The sequence below is a fragment of the Poecilia mexicana genome, unplaced genomic scaffold, assembly GCF_051168715.1.
Source record: "Poecilia mexicana isolate PSO_F unplaced genomic scaffold, ASM5116871v1 scaffold_21, whole genome shotgun sequence".
Classification (NCBI taxonomy): Eukaryota; Metazoa; Chordata; class Actinopteri; order Cyprinodontiformes; family Poeciliidae; genus Poecilia; species Poecilia mexicana.
Window position 1 is genome coordinate 17,735,739 of NW_028263390.1, and position 18,915 is coordinate 17,754,653.

The 18,915-nt window shown below is 37.1% G+C and overlaps 2 protein-coding genes across 4 annotated transcripts; one reads left to right on the top strand and one right to left on the bottom strand.

Moving 5' to 3' along the window:
* Window positions 1–1,702: 1,702 nt before the first annotated feature.
* LOC106911127 (phospholipase B1, membrane-associated-like) lies at window positions 1,703–14,576 on the top strand. Its single transcript, XM_088001895.1, has 38 exons — window positions 1,703–1,848; window positions 1,943–1,994; window positions 2,448–2,534; window positions 3,142–3,207; window positions 3,303–3,364; window positions 3,554–3,629; window positions 3,799–3,900; window positions 4,035–4,112; window positions 4,218–4,289; window positions 4,404–4,478; window positions 4,569–4,629; window positions 4,964–5,022; window positions 5,095–5,168; window positions 6,791–6,834; window positions 6,935–7,043; window positions 7,172–7,223; window positions 7,362–7,442; window positions 7,531–7,596; window positions 7,676–7,776; window positions 7,858–7,939; window positions 8,024–8,128; window positions 9,761–9,856; window positions 9,969–10,040; window positions 10,168–10,245; window positions 10,488–10,548; window positions 10,803–10,861; window positions 11,103–11,170; window positions 11,252–11,295; window positions 11,511–11,610; window positions 11,696–11,747; window positions 11,830–11,910; window positions 11,986–12,051; window positions 12,149–12,243; window positions 12,813–12,894; window positions 12,979–13,083; window positions 13,169–13,264; window positions 13,362–13,436; window positions 14,031–14,576. The coding sequence occupies exons 1-38, from the start codon at window positions 1,775–1,777 to the stop codon at window positions 14,295–14,297; spliced, it is 3,075 nt and encodes a 1,024-aa protein (XP_087858021.1). The 5' UTR covers window positions 1,703–1,774; the 3' UTR covers window positions 14,298–14,576.
* Window positions 14,577–14,872: 296 nt separating this feature from the next.
* On the bottom strand, window positions 14,873–18,875 carry bpnt1 (bisphosphate nucleotidase 1). Of its 3 annotated transcripts, XM_014977943.2 has the most exons (10): window positions 18,587–18,875; window positions 17,629–17,765; window positions 17,422–17,526; window positions 17,226–17,333; window positions 17,053–17,101; window positions 16,687–16,764; window positions 16,476–16,567; window positions 16,197–16,394; window positions 15,989–16,094; window positions 14,873–15,886 (listed from the first exon to the last, which is right to left on the bottom strand). In XM_014977943.2, exons 2-10 carry the CDS (start codon window positions 17,746–17,748, stop codon window positions 15,735–15,737), a joined length of 1,008 nt encoding a protein of 335 aa, XP_014833429.2. In that variant the 5' UTR covers window positions 17,749–17,765; window positions 18,587–18,875; the 3' UTR covers window positions 14,873–15,734. The 3 variants fall into 3 exon arrangements, with proteins under 3 accessions (XP_014833429.2, XP_087857965.1, XP_014833439.2); XM_088001839.1 differs by lacking the exon at window positions 16,687–16,764 and having other exon boundaries at window positions 18,617–18,874; XM_014977953.2 differs by lacking the exon at window positions 16,687–16,764 and having other exon boundaries at window positions 18,587–18,873.
* Between the last annotated feature and the right edge of the window lie 40 nt (window positions 18,876–18,915).

The following is an 18,915-nucleotide window of genomic DNA, read 5'->3' on the forward strand; positions in this document are numbered from 1 at the left end:
AGCCGTGTCCTTTGAACAAGTGAACAGTCCAGTCGCCTCCCCCCTTTATGGAGGCTCATGATGTTTGACGTCTCAGGCTATAAGTGATAATGACAGTGGAAGACAGTTAAGAGTAGCGAGAGGTGAATGCAGAGAAGGAGACACAACAGCAACAACATTTGGGGAAGATGTTTCAGCAGCTGCTTCTGATCTCCCTGCTGGGTTTCACCTGGGCAACAGGTCTCTGTTGATTATGCTACTTCACAATCAAATTCAGATTAGTATTTCAGACTAAAGTATAGTAAGTGATGATTAAGATTAACTGATGGCAGTTGTCTCTGGAGCATTCAAAAATCTTAAATTTGTATAATGTGTTTTTTACATAGTATATTTTAACTCATACTCTTTGCATTCTGAATTGGATAGTTGTCAATTATCAATAATCTGCTGTGCATTTGTGTCATTAAGGTTTTTGTTTATTTGATCACAATTATTTATTGTCTGCATAAAGATAAAATGCAATAGGCATTACATTTTCTACATAAAATTAAAATGTCTTATTAATTCCTTATCAGCTGGACCGCCTTGCACCAAGATATTTCCTTCCCAGCAGCCTCCATTAACTGGTAGGTTTCCTTTACAGATTTACACCCAATTAATTTTTGTTACTCATATTAAAAGAAAAAAAAATGAGAATAAGTTGTAGATTTCATAGTATTTGATTAATGAAGTCCTTCTTTAGAGGAATGTTATTAATTTCTGCATACATTTTTCAATAATTGCACAACTTCCTTATGCTTTTTCTGACTTCTGCAATATTCAACATAAGCAAATATATTTTTATGTTTTCTTCTCAAGCTGACACAGTCAGACCATCTGATGTAGCAGTGCTTTCCTATGTTGGACTTAATGAACAAAGGTAAGAAAAGACCATAATTTTAATACAGTAAAGTCTCTATTGAAAGATCTGAAATTCCCTCTTTGGTCCTCCTCTGCAGCACTGAGCTGTCCACAGTCTTATCAAAACTGACAGGTATGTTCCTGCTTTTATTTTTCCAGTTTTCATCATTACTGTGAAATTCACTCACCCAGGATTTCCTTGTTCTTGTTTTTTCCTATGATTTAATGGGAACTGTAAATTCCAGCTTCTTGCTGTTCTATTTGTTACATTAGACAACAACTCTTTTGAGATTTATCAGAGCTTTTATTGCACCACTTTGCACTATCTATACCGCACTGATATTGACATTAGCTGAGATAGTATCAAACATCCACACATTGCCTGTATTTTCTCAGGTTTGGGTGGTTGCCGGGGGTTTGGGGTGGGCTGTGGGCTGGTGCTGTCTCCAGCTGTTACCAAGCAAGTGGGCCTCTCTCTGGACAAGTCAACTGTGTTTGCTCTGTGAAACACAGGATCACGCACACACACAATTTAGGGAGACCAATTTACCTAGAATGCATGTTTTTGGACAGTGGGAGGAAGTTGGAGTACCCTGAGAAAACCCATGACAAGATTCAGCCTTCCTGGAACAAAACAGCACAGAACTAATTCAGCTGCCACTGCTATAAAAGCTTTTTAAAATCTGGATTACTCTACTACTACTTCATACACTGCTTGAAACAAAACAGTGCTTTGGCATTTAATTTTCACAGACTGAAATGTTGTATATTATAACTCTGTGCTTTACCGTGCATGCTGAGGTGTTGCTTAAATTCTGAATTGTTAGAGTTTTGATGTTTAACTCCTCTCTGTTTTTATTTATTCATTTTCTCCTCCTTTTCTTGAACAGAGCTGATGACTCTGTTCAATCCTGGATTAGTGACTCCCATCTCAGAAGACAAACACATCCCTCAGTTTCTTCAACATGGGTACAAAGTTTTTCCTTGTCACATAAATAATTTATGATTCTGAATGCTTCAAGGTATGCTCTTATTCTTATTGAAAGTCTCTTACTATTTACAGCACACTGGTGGACCAAGCAAATGAACTGTCCCTTTACTTACAGAGCAACAAGGTAAAAACTCCAGTTTATTTTTACGACTTAACTTTAGTTTACATCATCCAATTTAATTCTTGTGTTTAGACATTTTTGCTACATTGCTTTCCTACCATGGCTAGGAAAAGAAAGGTGACACCTGTCACTTTTCTATATTATCCAGGTTTGTGGAGTGCATGACTGATAGTTGTGCTGTCAATAGATTCTCTCATCTTATCTGTGAATCTGTTTTTTTTTTCACTTTACAATAATGGATTATTTTGTGATGATTTGTCACAGGAACGCTCCAAATAATATACTGATGTTTGTGGATGTATTTGGGACAAAATGTGAAGTGTGTCAATATTGTTGCGACAAACTACATAATTTGCCATTTAAATGTCATTTATTGAGTGTTGTGACTTAGACTAATACAGAGTCCTAATAAAAAAAAAACCTGATAAAAATATCATATGATCTGATTTCCTCCAGCAGGGCGCTGATGAGAATCAAGACTGGAAGTTGGTGCTTCTCTTTGTTCAGCTGGATCGACTCTGTGCCTGTGAGCAACAGGAGCAGGTAAACAATGCATTTGGATAAAAGGGAAGAAGAGGAAAAAGCAACAAATCTGTCTCAGGCAATCTAGAGTTTAAACATGCATCAGAAATGGATGGAGAGTTTCAAATAGGGTGAATGCCTGACTGGCACCTTTACAGCTCAGTTGAATGAGATTGTATCATGTTGTGCATGTTTAATTCTGTGTTGTACATGACTGACATTTACATGGAAATAATGTCTTAATAGAAAATATAAAGACTTTAAGTACACAATGCAACTGAGTCAAAAAGAGACAAACTAGTAACATAATTAGATACTGAAGAGGAAATTATAAACATGACTCTATCAGTTGCTTAGAGCCTAAACTTCAAAGGCCACTAATAAAAATCACTTGTTTATTAGAGTTTAATGCGTGTTGTTTCAGAGGTTTAAAGTTACAGAGTCCAGATATTATCTCACAGTCCAACTCTCATTCCTGAACTTTCCTTGACGTGATTTAATCACAAGAAGTATGTGATGGAAAAATGTTATTCATGTGTAATTAGTTCCTGAAAAAAGAACTTCAAATTGACTAAAGCATAACGGTCAAGAAATTATTCACAAAACAATCCTTGTGTCTTTGCTGCAGATCTCGTCTCTTCTCAAACAGCTGGTTGAGGAGGTAGATATTGCTGTGCAGTTGCTCCACTCTCAGGTATGTTGCAAATTAAATAGTGTCATTGCTCTTTTGCAATAATTTAAGAGACAGTGATTATGTGTATAATGTACTTTTACTTGTACTTGCTGCAGCTGAAAAAGACCATTGTCAGTGTGGCATTGTGGGATGGAGGACTAAACACATTCCAGACAAAGTAAGCAGCACCAAAAGAAAGAATCAGAAAGGGATAATACTGGGCTCAAAGAGAAAAGTGGAAAAAGAAAATTGTCTGCTATGAGTATTTAGCCTACTATTTTGAAATAGCTGAATTTTGAGCATGTTTTTGGCTGTTCTTAATAGCTTGATAGGTTTTGTTGAGTAAATAAAGGTGTTTTGCTTACAGGATGTGCCCATGCACACACACATACACCGACGGAGAACTCAAGCTTCAGAGAGCCGTGCTGACTCACACCCTGCAGGTAGGTTTCTCATTCCCACCAAATAAAGCTTCTTCCTTTTTAATAAGATCTACTTAGTTGTAGAGTGAGCTGTTGCATAACGTCTTGAAATTGTTTGCTAAAGACTTGTAAGAAAAAAGGAGTCTGAACAGTTTCAAACTGCTCTTTTCTAACTGTTTTTATTTTCCAGGAGTTGCTGGATGAGCTGATGGTACAGAAACATTGGTACAGAGACAGAGATGACTTCACTGTCACTCTTCAGGCGACCCCTCTCATCAGAGGCCTGTCATCTGTGAGTTTAAGCTGCTGATGTGATCGTTTTACATTTACACTTTCTCCGACAAGCAGCATCTAACATACCTGTATATTTAGAGAAAGGAGAAAGGTGATCATATCTTTTGAATATGTATAAATCTTTCTTGCTAGCAGACTGGAAAGCCTACTGGAGAGTTTGAAGCCTCAAAGCGAACTGATGAACTGATGCTACAGTTGTGGAAAAACCTGGTGAGATCTGAAGTTGTGAAAGTGACACTGACCAACACTTTTAGTCTGTCACTCTGAGAGGATGTCATATCTATGTGTGTGGTTTATTTTTTATTTTTTGTACAGCTTCAGCCCATTGTCGACCAACATATTCCAGACCATAAGAAAAACATCCTTACATTGCAATGCCCCACTGAGGTGAGTATAAATACAAAAGGTCTTCACAAACAGTCATATAAAGATTTACAAGTGACATGAGATGTTAATTCTTACTCATTTACTCACTTACTCAAACTGTTCCTCCTTCACAAGGACCGACCGTTCCTGAGGACAGAATTTAACACTCCTTCAAGTCACCACAGAAACGCAGACCATTTCATTCAGACTGTAAGAATAATTCACAACCAAACCAAATGGTTTGCCAAGCATTAGGGGTCTTGTCTCATTGTGGTTATTTTATATGTGCTTGATAATCAGCATACAGGCACAGAGTTGCCCTGTGAAGATCGCAGTCCTTCATCCTCCATTCCTACTTCAGGTAATTTTATGTGTTAACATATAATTTGTTTCAAATAAAATATTTTCATAGTTTTTTGTCTTATTTGGCTCTTGGTAATCTTTACTTTTGAGCCATCACACATTTAAATATAGTATCCTGTAAACCAATCCTTGTTTTTTTTTTATTTCTAATAATTTAAACTAAAACTTACCTACTAAAGGAAACTATGGTTGTCAAAAAGTGGTCTATTTGTTCATTAGTGTGAGCAGACAGTAAACAGCATGTATATTGCGTGGTCTCTCTAAAGGCTCTATCAGTGGGATCTAGAACAACACAATCTGACATCGCCTGACATTTTCTTTGTATTTTCCAGTCCATGAACTCCGGCCTGCAGATATCAAAGTTGTGGCGGCTGTGGGGGATTCTTTAACAGTGAGTCATTTTGTTTGTTAGACATTTTGGGTCATACATTTTACTGAAGGACTTTCCTATTCTTTCTGCCAGGCAGGGAACGGCATCGGATCCAGCCCTAATAACGTCCTGGATGTCTTACGTCAGTACCGAGGTTTATCCTGGTGGTATGTCAAGACTCTCTAATTTTATTATTTCAGCATCTTGTTTTCATCTCTTAACTATTATTTTTCATACTCTTTGATTAAATAAAGTTAACCCTCTATGGCATGACTTTTTGTTTTTTTGGGGAAAAAATATTTTCCTGCATTTTTTGGGAGCTTATTGGCCCTTAATTACATATCAATCATAAAATTGGACCCTGATGCCTCCCGGAACCGGATTTGGGTTTGTTGCCTCAGGGCAACATTGCGCTACAAGGGGTCTAAAATGCAAAGTTTTCTACAGTGATTATGAGAAATTAAATACAAATCAAACAAAAACTATATTCATAAAAACACTTTTTTTGACAAAAATAAATCAGACATGGTTCCAACTCACCAAATATAAAATAAACGACTAACTTTCATTAATGAATGGTACATTTGAGCAAATTACTAAAACGCGCATTTGTGTGTTTGTACATGGGTATGTTTGGCAGAGTTAGAATCACTAAGGATGTTGAAATTAGTCTTTTTCCCCATTATATGCTAAACATCAGGAAGGAATTTCTTGCTGATGTGAAAAAATTGTGTATCACATTTTTGACACTTGATTATTGGCGTACCTGGGAATCACCACCTGTTTATCTGATTATCTATGGGTTGTAGTGACCAGATTCACATCAGTCACTGTAGTTAGGGCTGCAGGTTCTTTTTATAAGAGTTTGAAGTTCTGATTCTTTGTTAGAATTTGAGCCAAGCACAGGATAATATTTTCATCAGCTCCCATATCTGGTAGATTTGGTGGTTGCACAACTCGCTCTGTATAGGTTGTAAGGAACACCATCTGCACCAGCCATATGAAGTTCCCTGCAAACCCATATTTTTGGGTTTGGCAGGTATTGCTTCAGTCTTTGCCTGCCTTGGAATGGGGCCATTTGTTCATTGATGACCAGCTCTTCACCCTTTGGGACTGAAGTCAGTTTTGAGGATAAACAAACAATGAAATAATGGTTGTACAGTGGATCCTCATGTTTTCATTGGGAATGACCCCAACTTCTGAACCATGCACCTTTTGTCCATGAAATGATCTTGCATCCATCTCCTGTTGCTGTTAGTCAATAATAAAGTACATAAATTGGCTCTGATAATTATTTTGTAATAAATTGAATATCATCACATTAGAATAATATTGTCTGCACAGAAGGGCCCTAACTGCACAATGTTGCCCTGAGGCAACAAACAAAAAAACACAGTTTTTGCATATAAATAATTTAAAAAATTGTCTTGAAATGATCTATAATGCTTCTTTACATATTCACAGATATGAAAATATTTTTAGTTAGAGTGTCCCAAATTTAAACATGAAGAAAAGTGATGTATAACTTACAGGTAGGAGGCAAGGTGTAGCATGCACCTTCGCTTCATGAAAAGGACTGCTCCTCTTCTAAATAAAAGGTCACATGGACCTCAATACCTATTTTATTTGGACAGAAATGTGTCTGGAGGTATTTTAAATCATCAAACCCCAAAAATAACACAAAGGAGCAACGTGAGGGACAGATTTGTGGTTTGTTGCCTGAGGGCAACGGTATGCCATAGAGGGTTAAGGGCACTTTCTGAAAGTAATTTCCTATGTTTGTTTTCAGCATTGGTGGAGATGGAAACCTCACAACTGTTACCACTTTACCCAGTACGTATTTCTGATGACTTCATTAGTAATCACTCATTTTTGAGAAATATCAATTTTGCATCAAATGTTCCTTTTTTAAAAGAGTATTTGGTTTTTACAGACATTTTAAAACATTTTAACCACAATGTGACGGGATACTCGCTTGGTGTCGGTGATCAGAATAATCCACAAGCTTTCCTTAATCAGGCAGTGCCTGGTGCAAAGAGCAGGTAAGTTCTCCAGGTGTTAATTTTAGCAACAAGTTACCATTTTTTATTAAAAGTTACTTAATCGTTAGTGGGATAACATCACATCGTTTAGCGATAAACATGATTGCATTTTGCATTTCTGTTCAAAGGGATATACCATCACAAGTGCGTACCCTGGTAACAAAGATGAAAAATGACGTTGTAAGTCTACATTTATCTTTTGTAATTCTACACAGCAACTCGAGCTTGAAAAATACTTTGAGTTTTGACATTATTTAATGTAGTGGTATAAAAATAGAAAAGTTAACTCTTTTTCTCTCTTCATGTTCTTTTCTCCAGAATATCAACTTTGAATCAGACTGGAAGCTGATTACTATCTTTATTGGTGGAAATGACCTTTGTGCATACTGCGAAAATAGCGTGAGTCTCAAATTTGGAAGCAAGAAGACAAAACTATGAAGTTATCTCTGATGGTGTGTAAAGAAACACATTTTCTCTTCATTTACAGCTCCTTTACTCAGTGGAAAACTACGTAGGGTTTCTCAAGGAAAGCTTGGACTATCTCCAAAAAGAGGTGCCACTCATTTGACAAGGTGTTTCCACATCACAATGGTTGCATGTCTATTAGAACTAACAAAGCTGATCTCTCTCAGGTTCCCCGAGCTCTGGTGAACCTAGTGGAGCCTCTTTACATAAGTCCACTCAGAGAAATGCACATGGACGCATCGCTGAATTGTCCAACATGGCTTCTAAAGTGAGTGTCTCCTTATACTCTCCTTTTGAGACATCTAGTTATTAGCTAACCATTAACACAGTGTTACTTCTTCTTTGACAGCATATTGTGCCCTTGTGTGGTAATGCCAGAACCTAACTCTGAAGCTCTTCAAATATTGGAAACCGTAAACAGAGGATATCAGGTAGAATAAGATGTACAAAAATGATCAGATTAAATAAGATGATCATTGTCACTGATGGTTATTATTGTTTCTTTTAACTTCCAGCGTTCTCTGCATGAACTTATTGAGTCTGGCCGGTATGATACCCAGTCAGACTTCACTGTGGTCATTCAGCCTTTCCTCAGAGACATCGCTTTGCCCAGACTGCCAGTTAGTAATGAAATTCTGTCTTTTATTTGTAAACAATGTTCTATACTTGATCACTCAGTAGATTATGAAATTATTTAATTTTGATAGTGTGGTGTGCTCCTTCTGCTTGATTTTGCTTTAAAGTTACTAAAGTAAGGGTGATTCCAGACCAACCCAGGATTGGAGTCTTGAATCAGACTCTAATCCGTTTGTCTAGGAATTCCGAGTTTTTGGGAAGGTCTGAATGCAAATTTGAATTCCAAAACGGACATAAAAACCGAACTCTGATCCGCCTGAAAACCTAGGTCTCGGAATGGTTGAAGTGAACTCTGAAACGTTAGAAAACCTGTCTGAATGCAAGCTGACTAGAGACCGTTTCAAAAGCATTAAGTCAGCAACAGTGCAGGGCATTCTGGTCGTATATTACTCTCTGCTCTACGGGTTAACGAAGATTTCGTGACGGTTGTCACATCAACGGGTCTGCGTGCCGACACAGAAAGCGAGGAAAAGCAGAATATAACTGGTTTAAAGTCGTTTCACCTCTTTATCAGCTTAAATCCCCTTTGCTGTGGCGCTCTGCAGCTGCTGTAATTTTTAAACCTTTAATAAATGACAAAAACTGAACTAATTGCCTCATTTGTTTGAACATAATCATCAAATAGGATGGAGGAATTTGCTTAGTCCTCTCTTGCATCTTGATGGAAACCAAACTGATAAAGATCAAGGGAGAATACTTACAAACATCAGCAATTTTCCCAGCTTTAATTTAATCGATGTTTATAGAAATCGGGTAAGAAATAATGGCGCTGCGATCATTTTTGTGATTCATCCCGCATTGGAACAGCCTGGTTTAGTGGACAGACTCACCGCGTCGTAACGGCGCCTGTAGGAGCGTCACGTCGCTAGCGTTAGCGGCTAACAGACGATGTCCAAACCAGTAATGTATATCAATCAAGAAATCCTACAACCGCTAAAATCTGACACTGCTCCGTTTTTGTTTACTTTTTCTGACCAGTTGCGCTGGTCTTCTTCAGAGGTTTTGTGTCGATTCTTTCAGTAGTTCTTGGTGCAGCGCCCCCACAGGCGACGGGGGGAACAGGTTTTTTAGTTAGTTAGTCGTTTGACACAGTGCAGTGTGAATGCGAACTATAGTTCTGAAAATGTAACAAATGTTGCAATTTTAGTCCCCAATCGAACCGAATCTACCGGACTACCCAGTCTGAATACACCCTTAATATTTTCAAATTCAGTGTACTGCTGGAAAATTAAATACCTACCTAAATTTGAATATATTTCACAAGTTATGCCTCCACTGGAAAAAAAATATGTAAAAAAGCATTTAAATATATGTTTCCCATTAAATTAATGAACCCATAATAAAGGTGATTATATTTTCCCAAAATTTATTGTGAGATCATATTACTGCAACAAAATATGGATTTTCTTATTTTTTTTTTTTTTTTTTTGTCTTTCTACATGTTTACTGAAGGCATCAATAATTCTGGAAAACTTTATATCCTTGACTCAGTTTTAAAAACAATCTGAAACATAAACTGAACAGAAATTCTTAAATCATTTAGGTAGAACTGTTTAAGACATGAAAAGGGAGTCAATGCATATTAAATTTGATTTGATTTAATTAATCTTCCTTAGGATGGCCGTCCAGATCGCTCTTACTTCAGCCCTGACTGCTTTCATCTCAGCCAGAAAGCCCAAACAGAGATGGCTCGTTCTCTTTGGAACAACATGGTGAATAAACCACACATTTTTGTACTTTTGTAATGAAAATAAAAAAATCATACAATGTACTTTATCATGAATATCCATAAATGTTGCTCAACTGTCCTTTTTTCCATTACAGCTGGAACCTCTGGGAAGCAAAACCTCCAGCCAGGACTTTGATTCTCCTTTTGAACTGAAATGTTCAACAAATGTATGAAAGTTAATATTTTTTCATATAAATCTCTTCAAATTAGAAAAGTACATTTTGAATTGAATAGTGTTTGTGAAATATAGTTTATGGTCTTGACATTTTTACAGTTTTCTCTCTCTCTCTTCAGGATTCCCCCTTTATTCGGACATATAAGAACAGTGATTATATGTATTCTGCACCCTCCCCCAAACCCGATCCTGTTACTGTAAGTTTATAATGTTTATGTTGTTTTTATCAAAAATGAATGAAACTGTTCATTCCAACTGAATGAAAAAGTTGTAAATGATCAACAAATAGAGATGCAACATAGGCCTTTGTCCTCTGCAGCTCTCTATTTCTTTATATCAAGTCTTTAATGAATTTTTACTTCAATAGTTTTGTAATCCAGTTTTCTTCTCTTAAACGGCAAATGCAAAAACATATTAATTGTGTGTGTCTTTTCCTCAGAATTGGGGAAGTGATTTTTCATGTAATAACTTGGCTCCCTCTGAAAGTCAACCGACTTCAGGTGAGACTGTCATCACATATCAGTCCATATCAGTAACCCCAACCCTAACCCTACCCTAACCTTAACCCTACCCTACCCTCAGGATCCATTTGATTATTCTTTCTAATACTGTAATGGTTTACAGAAGGATTTTTCAGATGTAAATTTTCTTTTTAATCTAAGTGCAAATCACTGTGACTGCTTTTTGTTATTGAATTGAAGCCTGAATTTCTCTCTCTTGTCTGTTAACTGATTTAATCTGTTTTGGTCCTTAGTACACATGCTGAGACCATCAGATATTCAGGTGGTGGCAGCACTGGGAGACTCTTTGACAGTAAGTACCGGAAAACACAGATATCTGCAATTCTACACTTAAAAATAGAAAAGAGAACGTTAACTTATGCCAAATTTAATTATCGCCAACATTTATGATTTTTAAAAAAAATAATTCCAGCACTTTTGAACTTTGTACTCTGTTTTTGATCAGCATTATGGATTTTGTGAACTGGTGTTTAATCTGCGATCTTAATCCTGTTAAACATCTTACTTCACTTTCTGCGTTCCTCACTCAACAGGCAGGAACTGGTGCAAAATCAAATAGCATTCTTGATCTTAATACAGAATACAAAGGAGTATCATGGAGGTAATATATTCATTTTAATTAACTTTTCACATTTACATTTTAGCCAAATCATATAATATTTTATTGCATTATGTCCTGCAGCATTGGAGGGGATCAAGCTTTGGAGACTGTCACAACACTACCAAGTGAGTTTGTTGAAAGCTGCTGTTTTCAGTTTGCATTTTGTAGGACATTTATAATACAAAACTGAAGATTTTAGTCCATTGTAGTCTTATTAAAGAGTAGCACAGTCATATTCTTGACTATTCAGTGCAGAGAAAAACTATTGTTTTGGAAAAAAAGAACAATAGCTTCAGATTTTCTTGCACTTGCTTCACTTTCTCTCACTGCGTTTTGCCAGATATCTTGAAGAAGTTCAATCCAGATCTAAAGGGTTTCTCCAAAGGACAAGGACAGCTGCAAAAGGGCTTCAACATGGCTGTTGCTGGAGCAAAGTCCTTGTATGCATTTTTTTCTCTTGCTCCTCCAGCCAAGTAAATCTGTTTAATTTTGCTAATAACTTCTGCCATCTCTTTTCTGTCTCAGAGAGCTTCCTGCACAAGTCCAAGCTCTCATTAAGGCCATGAAAGAAAACACGGTGAGACTTTCCTCTGACCTTTAAAACTCTCTGCATCCCTGATCTGCTCTCCATCCTCAAAATTAGCATGTTTTCAACACAGGAGGTGAATTTCGAAAGTGACTGGAAACTTGTGACAATTTTCATCGGAACAACAGATCTTTGTAATTACTGCTACGATCAAGTAAGTTTTCCACATGGTGAATAAATAGCACTTTATCACGGTGTTTTAACACGTTGTTCACTCAATTCTTTGCAGAATAATTTGTCACCAAAGAATTTTAGCAACAATCTCATGCTAACGTTGGACATGCTTTACAAAGAGGTAAGGGTTAAAAACTAAAATACATATGTTATGAAGTGCCCACCTACAATGAAGTAAGTTATAATTGTCTTCCCATTTCCTGCTGTGGGGTCTCTAGGTACCGAGGGTGTTGGTGAATCTGGTGGATCTTATGCAGGTGGATGTGTTTAAAACTGTTAAAAAGGACACACTGGGCTGTTCACTACAGCAGAGGTTGGTTCTCATCTTTAAATGCATAAAACTTGTGGCTTTAATGGCTGACAGCGGATGAAAGAAATTTAACTTTGCTTATAGATCACCATGAACTGCAAAATATTACTGCTTATTATTTTATCAGTTTGAATTAAACTTTAAACTGTCTAAGCACATGTTTTGCGTTTTAAGTCTTATTTATCGGTCAAAGACTTTTATGGAGAGCTTGAAGTGTCTTGAAACCTCTCTGTCAGAAACTCTCAATTTGGGTCGAGGGAGTTCAAAATTTTTTGGAAATAGTGTTTGGACTTACTAAGCGTGATGAAGAATTTTCTTAAGGTCTTAAGGAATGCTTTCTGTTTGTTCCACAAACCCACACAGTTCTTTGAATGAAACAGACTATTTGACATTCGTCAATCAGCTGCTCTGACACTGATTGAAAGCTTCCCATCTCTTTATAAAAAGGTCCATGAAGTGTTATTTAAAGATATATTGTTTTGTAAAGTATTGTTTGATCTTCAGCTGTTGACCAGCTATAGAATTAATTATCTTTTGTGCCAAAAGAAACATAGGATGTTTTTTTTTTACAGGGTCAGCTGTCACTGCGTTATCAATCCAGCAAACAACGCTCCAGAGATTGAGGAACTGAAACGAATCAATCGAAATTACCAGGTAATAGATAAAAGCTGTGTTTTCTTAAAAAAAAAAATTTGTATTTCCAACATGATGATGAACAAAAGAACTTTGGTTTTCCAGACTGAGATCGAGTATCTAATTTCTGGAGATCGTTATGATGGAAAAGAAGACTTTGCTGTTGTGTTGCAACCCTTTTTCCACTATTCCTTCATCCCTCAAACTGGAGTAAGTCTCTGAACTAATACAACGTAAGAAGTAAAATTAACTGGTCAAAAACCAAATAATGTTGGACATAACTGATATTCACCAGCTGGGCGAGGTAGACACCAGTTTCTTCTCTGTCGATTGTTTCCACCTGAGTGAACGGGCTCATGCAGAGATGGCCATCGGACTGTGGAACAACATGGTGAGCTTTCTGCACTTGTGAACCAAACATAGGCATAGTGAATTCACTTCACTTTTTTTTTTAAGAGCAATATATGTTATTTTTTTTCCTGTTCCAGCTGGAGCCGGTTGGCAGGAAGCAAGCCTACAACAACTTTACACACGACCGTGCCAAGATTCACTGCCCCTCTGAGGTATTTATAGATCTCCCACAGATTTGTGCAGGATTCCCACTGTTTGTAAAAGTTTATTATTTAAGAAACATACAGAAAAAGATCTCCTGAATACTGTTGATTTTAATAGATTTTATATTTGTGTTCAGCACTTTGTCCTTTATGTAGTTTTAAAGCACTGATTGGATATTAAAGAAGTACAAAGGTTCAAGGCTACATTTTCTTGTACATAAATCCTTTCTGGACATAGCCATGAATTAACTCCATTGTTTGTGATAAGTACAGTCAAATATCCAGGGAAAATTATGCCAAAAGCTTGCTAATGGTTACAGAAACTGTGTGGTTGAAGGTAACTTTCTAAGAGATTGTCATCCAAATCTGAGTGGGGTTATATGTAGATCTTTATGTTTGGAGTAAAAGCCTGGACTTGATCGTGGTGATGCAGAGCATACAAACATTTCTGACTGAAATAGGATAATTCTGTATTAGTATTTTACTCTAATGTACTTTGATTTTTTCCCCCCTCAATGTAACAGTTGCACGATTCAATCATTTATTTATGTTGTTTTAATGTCACCTAATGAACAAAGGTAATAATTTCACCTTTCCCTGCAGGCGTCTCCTTTTATCTTCACTAAAGCTAACAGCCAAGCGGCACCCCCCAAGACTACTGTTGATCCAGGCAGCATCACCACCAGCACCATCAGTGCCACCATACTGCCAAAGTGTTCCACTCCCATTCCTGTGTGGGTGCCAGTGGTTGTGGGATTTGTGAGTTTACTGGCAGGCATCATTATCTGCTGGCTCATCATGTCCGCCGTTCAACGCAAAAAAAGCAAGAAGAATGCAAAAGCTGCTCAAAATAAAGAAACTGGGTTTTAAAGTTATATTGTTTATGGATGTGAAAAAATAACGACCCTCATAATGGTTTCCTAATCTGGTAATAAGATTACGGGGCTCGCTGGGTGGCTTTCGCCAGCAGCGGTTAAGCTACTGTCTGTTCCATCTGGTTGCTCAGCTTGTCTTAAGGTTGGTAACTAAGCATTAAGTCATTCTCTTTGCGCACTGATGTAATTAACTTGCATAAATGTATATGTTTTGTATTTTACCACCTTCACATTTATTTATTGATAAAATAAAAATCTTTAATTTTGACTTTAACCTGCAAAGTTTGAGTTGGTTCTTCGTTAAAAAGTGGCATCAACATCTTTAGATAATATTAACTTTGTATTTTAATATTTGTGTTGACCAAGACAAACTAATGGGCAAAGCTGATCTACAAATGAATATCTAAAAATCATAACCTGCTGTAGTATAATCTAGAACAGTATAAATTTACATAAATTTATACAATTATTTTTTCCATTTATATAAAAAAACAGATTAAAAAATATTTTCTGTTATTAAGCTTTATATTTTTGTACTGACTAAAAACACAAGAAAGCACACCAACAGTCTTATGTTGAAATCTGTTTTTTATTTGGCATTTATGACAAATAAGAGGAAAACAAATATTTGTGTAAATTTGTTTACTGTTAAATACATCAGAAAAAATGACTAACTATATTTACCTGATTAAAATACAAAATATATTCCTAAATGTAATCAAGTATTTGTCTATTTTAATCAGGTGTTATAAAAGGCTCACAAACTGATAAATTCTCAAAAAAAAATGTTGGATTCATATTTACAAAAAAGGCAACAATCAAATATTTGCAAGTTTTAAGGAGTTAATTTTGGCACCTTTTATGACTTTACTGTTTATTAAAATGTTAGATTAAAATCATTAAGTCTGTTAATATTTTAAACTTGAATCTTTTTCCTCTACATGTTGCTCTGGTTACTATAATTTATTTGGAAAGCAGCAGTTGGTGAATGTTTTCTGCAACCAAATGCAGCAAAAACATATTACAAAAATATATTTTCTCAGACAATAATAATGCCATCAGAATAAAAAAAGTTTTAGTCACAAGAGTGAAGTCGGTATGTTTTGTCTCCATGTCCAGCTAAGATTCCCTCACCAAAATATAAAAGATAAATTGCCAAATTACTGCAAACATATGATGGAAGTTCTTGCTATAACTGTTCCACAACCAGCTGTTGGAACCAGCTACTTTTTCACTTAAGGCCAGGTTGGTTAGATGGCTATCTTTTCCTGCTGAATTGTTAATAACAATTAATATATGATTTAAATAATGATACTTGTCAAAAAGAATGAGATTACTGCAACAATAACAAGTAATAAACAGTGTCATAGCAATTTAATACACAAATAAAGACCAAGACCATCTCTGCCCCAGAGGCACATCATGACCGAACTCAATCTGACTTCAGCGCTTGCAGCACAGACTGTGGCACTCTGCTGACGTAGTAATCATGGTTGCGTAGTGTAGCGAGAACCCCAGCAGAGTTCATGTGCTTTATCTCTGCATTATAATGGTAAGGATTCCCAAACATGTCAGTCAGTTTTCCTGCATGAGGAAAAACAAAAAAAAGTTGATATCGTTTCACCTTAAGAGTCAATCTGGTGAAAGATAAACCTTTTTTCATTCCTTAAACTTTAAGAGTTTTACCTCCGACGGCATGCAGGATTGCCTCAGGACCACATGTATCCCATTTCTTGCAGCCTGGACTGGCAAACACATAAGCAGATGCTTTCCCTTCAATAAGCTGGATTATCTGCAAAGTGTGGAGTCAATGAACAGGAGTGCTTAAAATACAGCCCACATCTAAAAGTTTTATTAGTGTAGTAAAAGCACTGTGGCTCCAAATCCACCTCACCTTGTTTCCAGCACCCCCGACTCTTATAACGTCGTGAGGCTCCATGGCGTTCACGCAGTCCGTTACCGTCTTGTTGCTGTGGGAACGGGTGGTGGTGACAATTCGCTTATCGGCTGGAACTTCCTGCAGCTGGAACCCGAAGGCGCCCAATCCGAGAACTCCCCATATTGTTCTCCCCAAAGCAGCCCCTGATCCAAGCTGGAGAGAAAACCGTCAAAATAACCTACTGATGGCGTCTTTTCAAGCAAAGCTGCGGACAATTTGCAGTTTGGTTTGAACCTGGTAATTGTAGAATGGCTGGTTGATGACGCCTGCAATTGCTCTGCCACCATATGCAATGCCAATGAGAACTGTCACGTTGTCCAGTAGCCCTAAGACCAGAAACAGGAGGGATGTTATTTGAAGAAAATAAGCTATTCTATCACCCTTTCTATCACTGGCAAATAATTCTGAAGTGGCCATTAAAAGTGCTCTGTCTACACTGCCGTACGGATAGCTGTGCTGTGAGTCTTGTCCAACTCTTTGTGTGGTTTCTGGTCAACAGCGTGTAGATGGAGACAACTTGAGGCTGAAGGCAGCAAAGAGAGGACAAGAAAGAGGACGATAGGAGAAAAGCCCAGGGACGCACAAAAGGAGGAACACAAACACTGTAAAAGTGACGGTGAAGCAGGGAAAGGAAACCAAAAACCAGCCAACAAACTGGTGCACAAAGACTAATCTGCAACAAAAGCAAACATGAAATCCATGCTGAGAGGTTAAGCTTAGGTGCAAGCTGTGGTACTATGTATTTGCTATATATCATTGCAAGCTGAAAGCTCAAGTTGAGAGCACAGATTTTTTTGAACACATGCCTTACCTTCAGTGTATTCTTTGGTGCCATCAAGGGGATCAACCCAAACAACTAGCTGAGATTAACACAAACATATTCCAATTAAGCATGTTCACACTTATGGATAAGGCTTTCAAATGTATGCACAATAACAATAATAGTCATAAAAAGGATTTCATTATTTATTTGTTTGTAGCTACCTCTTCTTCTTTTAGTGCTTCATACTCTTTTGGACAGCTCTTCTGAAGGATTTCCTCTGCCTGGCCATTCTCAATCATATCCTCCTGGACCTCCTCACATGGGAGATCCTGTAATCGGGTAATTAACAGACATTTTGAGGTGCTGATTTAGTCTGACAAGTGCATGTTTTCTAAATGAAGCTGCACATCCAGTTACCTCCTCTCCAATGATGGTGACCTTGGGGAAACGTCTGGACAGCGAAGCACAGATGCTTTTCTGTGCAAGTCGGTCCGCGAGCGTCTGCAGATCGTTGGCTCCTGTCTGTGCAAAAGGTGCAAATATATATTCGTCATAAATGCTTAAAATTAATCCATTTCTGCTAAAGAAAATATGTTTTTTTTTTCTACTGATCTGATGCTGCACCTTTTCAACAATGCCAAGCTCTCCACTGTGAAGCACCTTCCTTACTATGGCCCCGGCCTTTTCAGCGACTGAGTAGGCGGACGCCACCAGCCGCATAACCACAGCAGGATTGCCAGACATTTTTAATTAGTCGATCGCTAGAAAACAGTAAGGAAACAGAGATGAGGCATATTCTGAATAGTTTTGCTTGATATTTGAATATTTTATCATGAAACACAGAAATTTTAGTACACCTTCAGACAACTATACAGCAGAAGTAATGGCAAAAATTTATATAAAAAAAAATACTAGTTAAGTAAGCAGTGCCATTGAAGAGGAAAAGAAACCTTAGCATCTAACAAACAGCCATTTCTTATATATCAAAAGTCTGTAAATTGGGCAAGCATGGGCTATTCAAACACCTCATAACTGCTTGTGATTATTTTCTCTGTTGAACATTGATCCTGCTCTAATAAACATTTATCTATACACCTGCTTGTTGTCTGAAGGCAATATCTCTAACCACACAGATATGGTCATTACCTAACAAATAGGCCCACATGAAGGATTGCATTTATGCAAACAATACAACCAAATGAACCAAATAATAGTTACATGCTAGTGTTTGTATCAGCACTACAAACCAGTTTTCATTCGTTAACTTTAGATATATAGATTAGACAGTTAGGCCCCGTTTACACGACAACAATTTCTGGTGAAAATGGAAGAGTTCTGTTGTGTTTGTACTGCACATTTACATGAAACAACCGAATGTTTCCTCTGAAAACGGCACAGTTTGAGAACGGGTCCTTAATCTGGGATTCTAGATCTGTTACTTCAGCTAACTGGTTAACCATGTAAACTCCATAGCTATCAGTGAAAGTTACTAGCTTCCATTCGAGAAATACTAAATTGGAAATATTTAGAATAAACGAAACAATTATTATAGATTGTGTTTCGTAACGGGGTCATTACTTACTGGTGAAGAAAATAGAAGTAGTTGGCGCACCTCAGTTTTATGAATGCATCAGATCTTTGACTGGAAACGGACAGTTAACTGTACTTTGAGTCCCCCAGCAATGCAACGGCTTAATATGAACTACGTTAGACCAGGGGGAGGCCTTTAACAAGCTTTTAAAAAGTTAATTGTTGTAACTAAGTATATTGCAAATCTTTCAGTAACGCATTTTCAAGTGAAAGGTAAACATGTACTTGTAGAGCTGCATTTGGACCAACGCGGAAGTAGATTGGAGTGAACTATCTTCTTCTCCCTCTTATTGCGGTCTTTAATGACACCTGGCAAACAAC

Excerpts from the sequence above, each read along its gene's own strand:
- LOC106911127 (XM_088001895.1), top strand. The coding sequence starts at position 1,775 with ATGACTCTGTTCAATCCTGGATTAGTGACTCCCATCTCAGAAGACAAA. Across the intron at positions 7,597-7,675 it reads TGGACTATCTCCAAAAAGAG|GTTCCCCGAGCTCTGGTGAA; the intron begins GTGCCACTCATT and ends GATCTCTCTCAG. Across the intron at positions 13,437-14,030 it reads AGATTCACTGCCCCTCTGAG|GCGTCTCCTTTTATCTTCAC; the intron begins GTATTTATAGAT and ends CTTTCCCTGCAG.
- bpnt1 (XM_014977943.2), bottom strand. The coding sequence starts at position 17,748 with ATGTCTGGCAATCCTGCTGTGGTTATGCGGCTGGTGGCGTCCGCCTAC. Across the intron at positions 17,334-17,421 it reads TCACCATCATTGGAGAGGAG|GATCTCCCATGTGAGGAGGT; the intron begins GTAACTGGATGT and ends ACCCGATTACAG. Across the intron at positions 16,568-16,686 it reads GACTCACAGCACAGCTATCC|GGCTACTGGACAACGTGACA; the intron begins GTACGGCAGTGT and ends TTCTGGTCTTAG.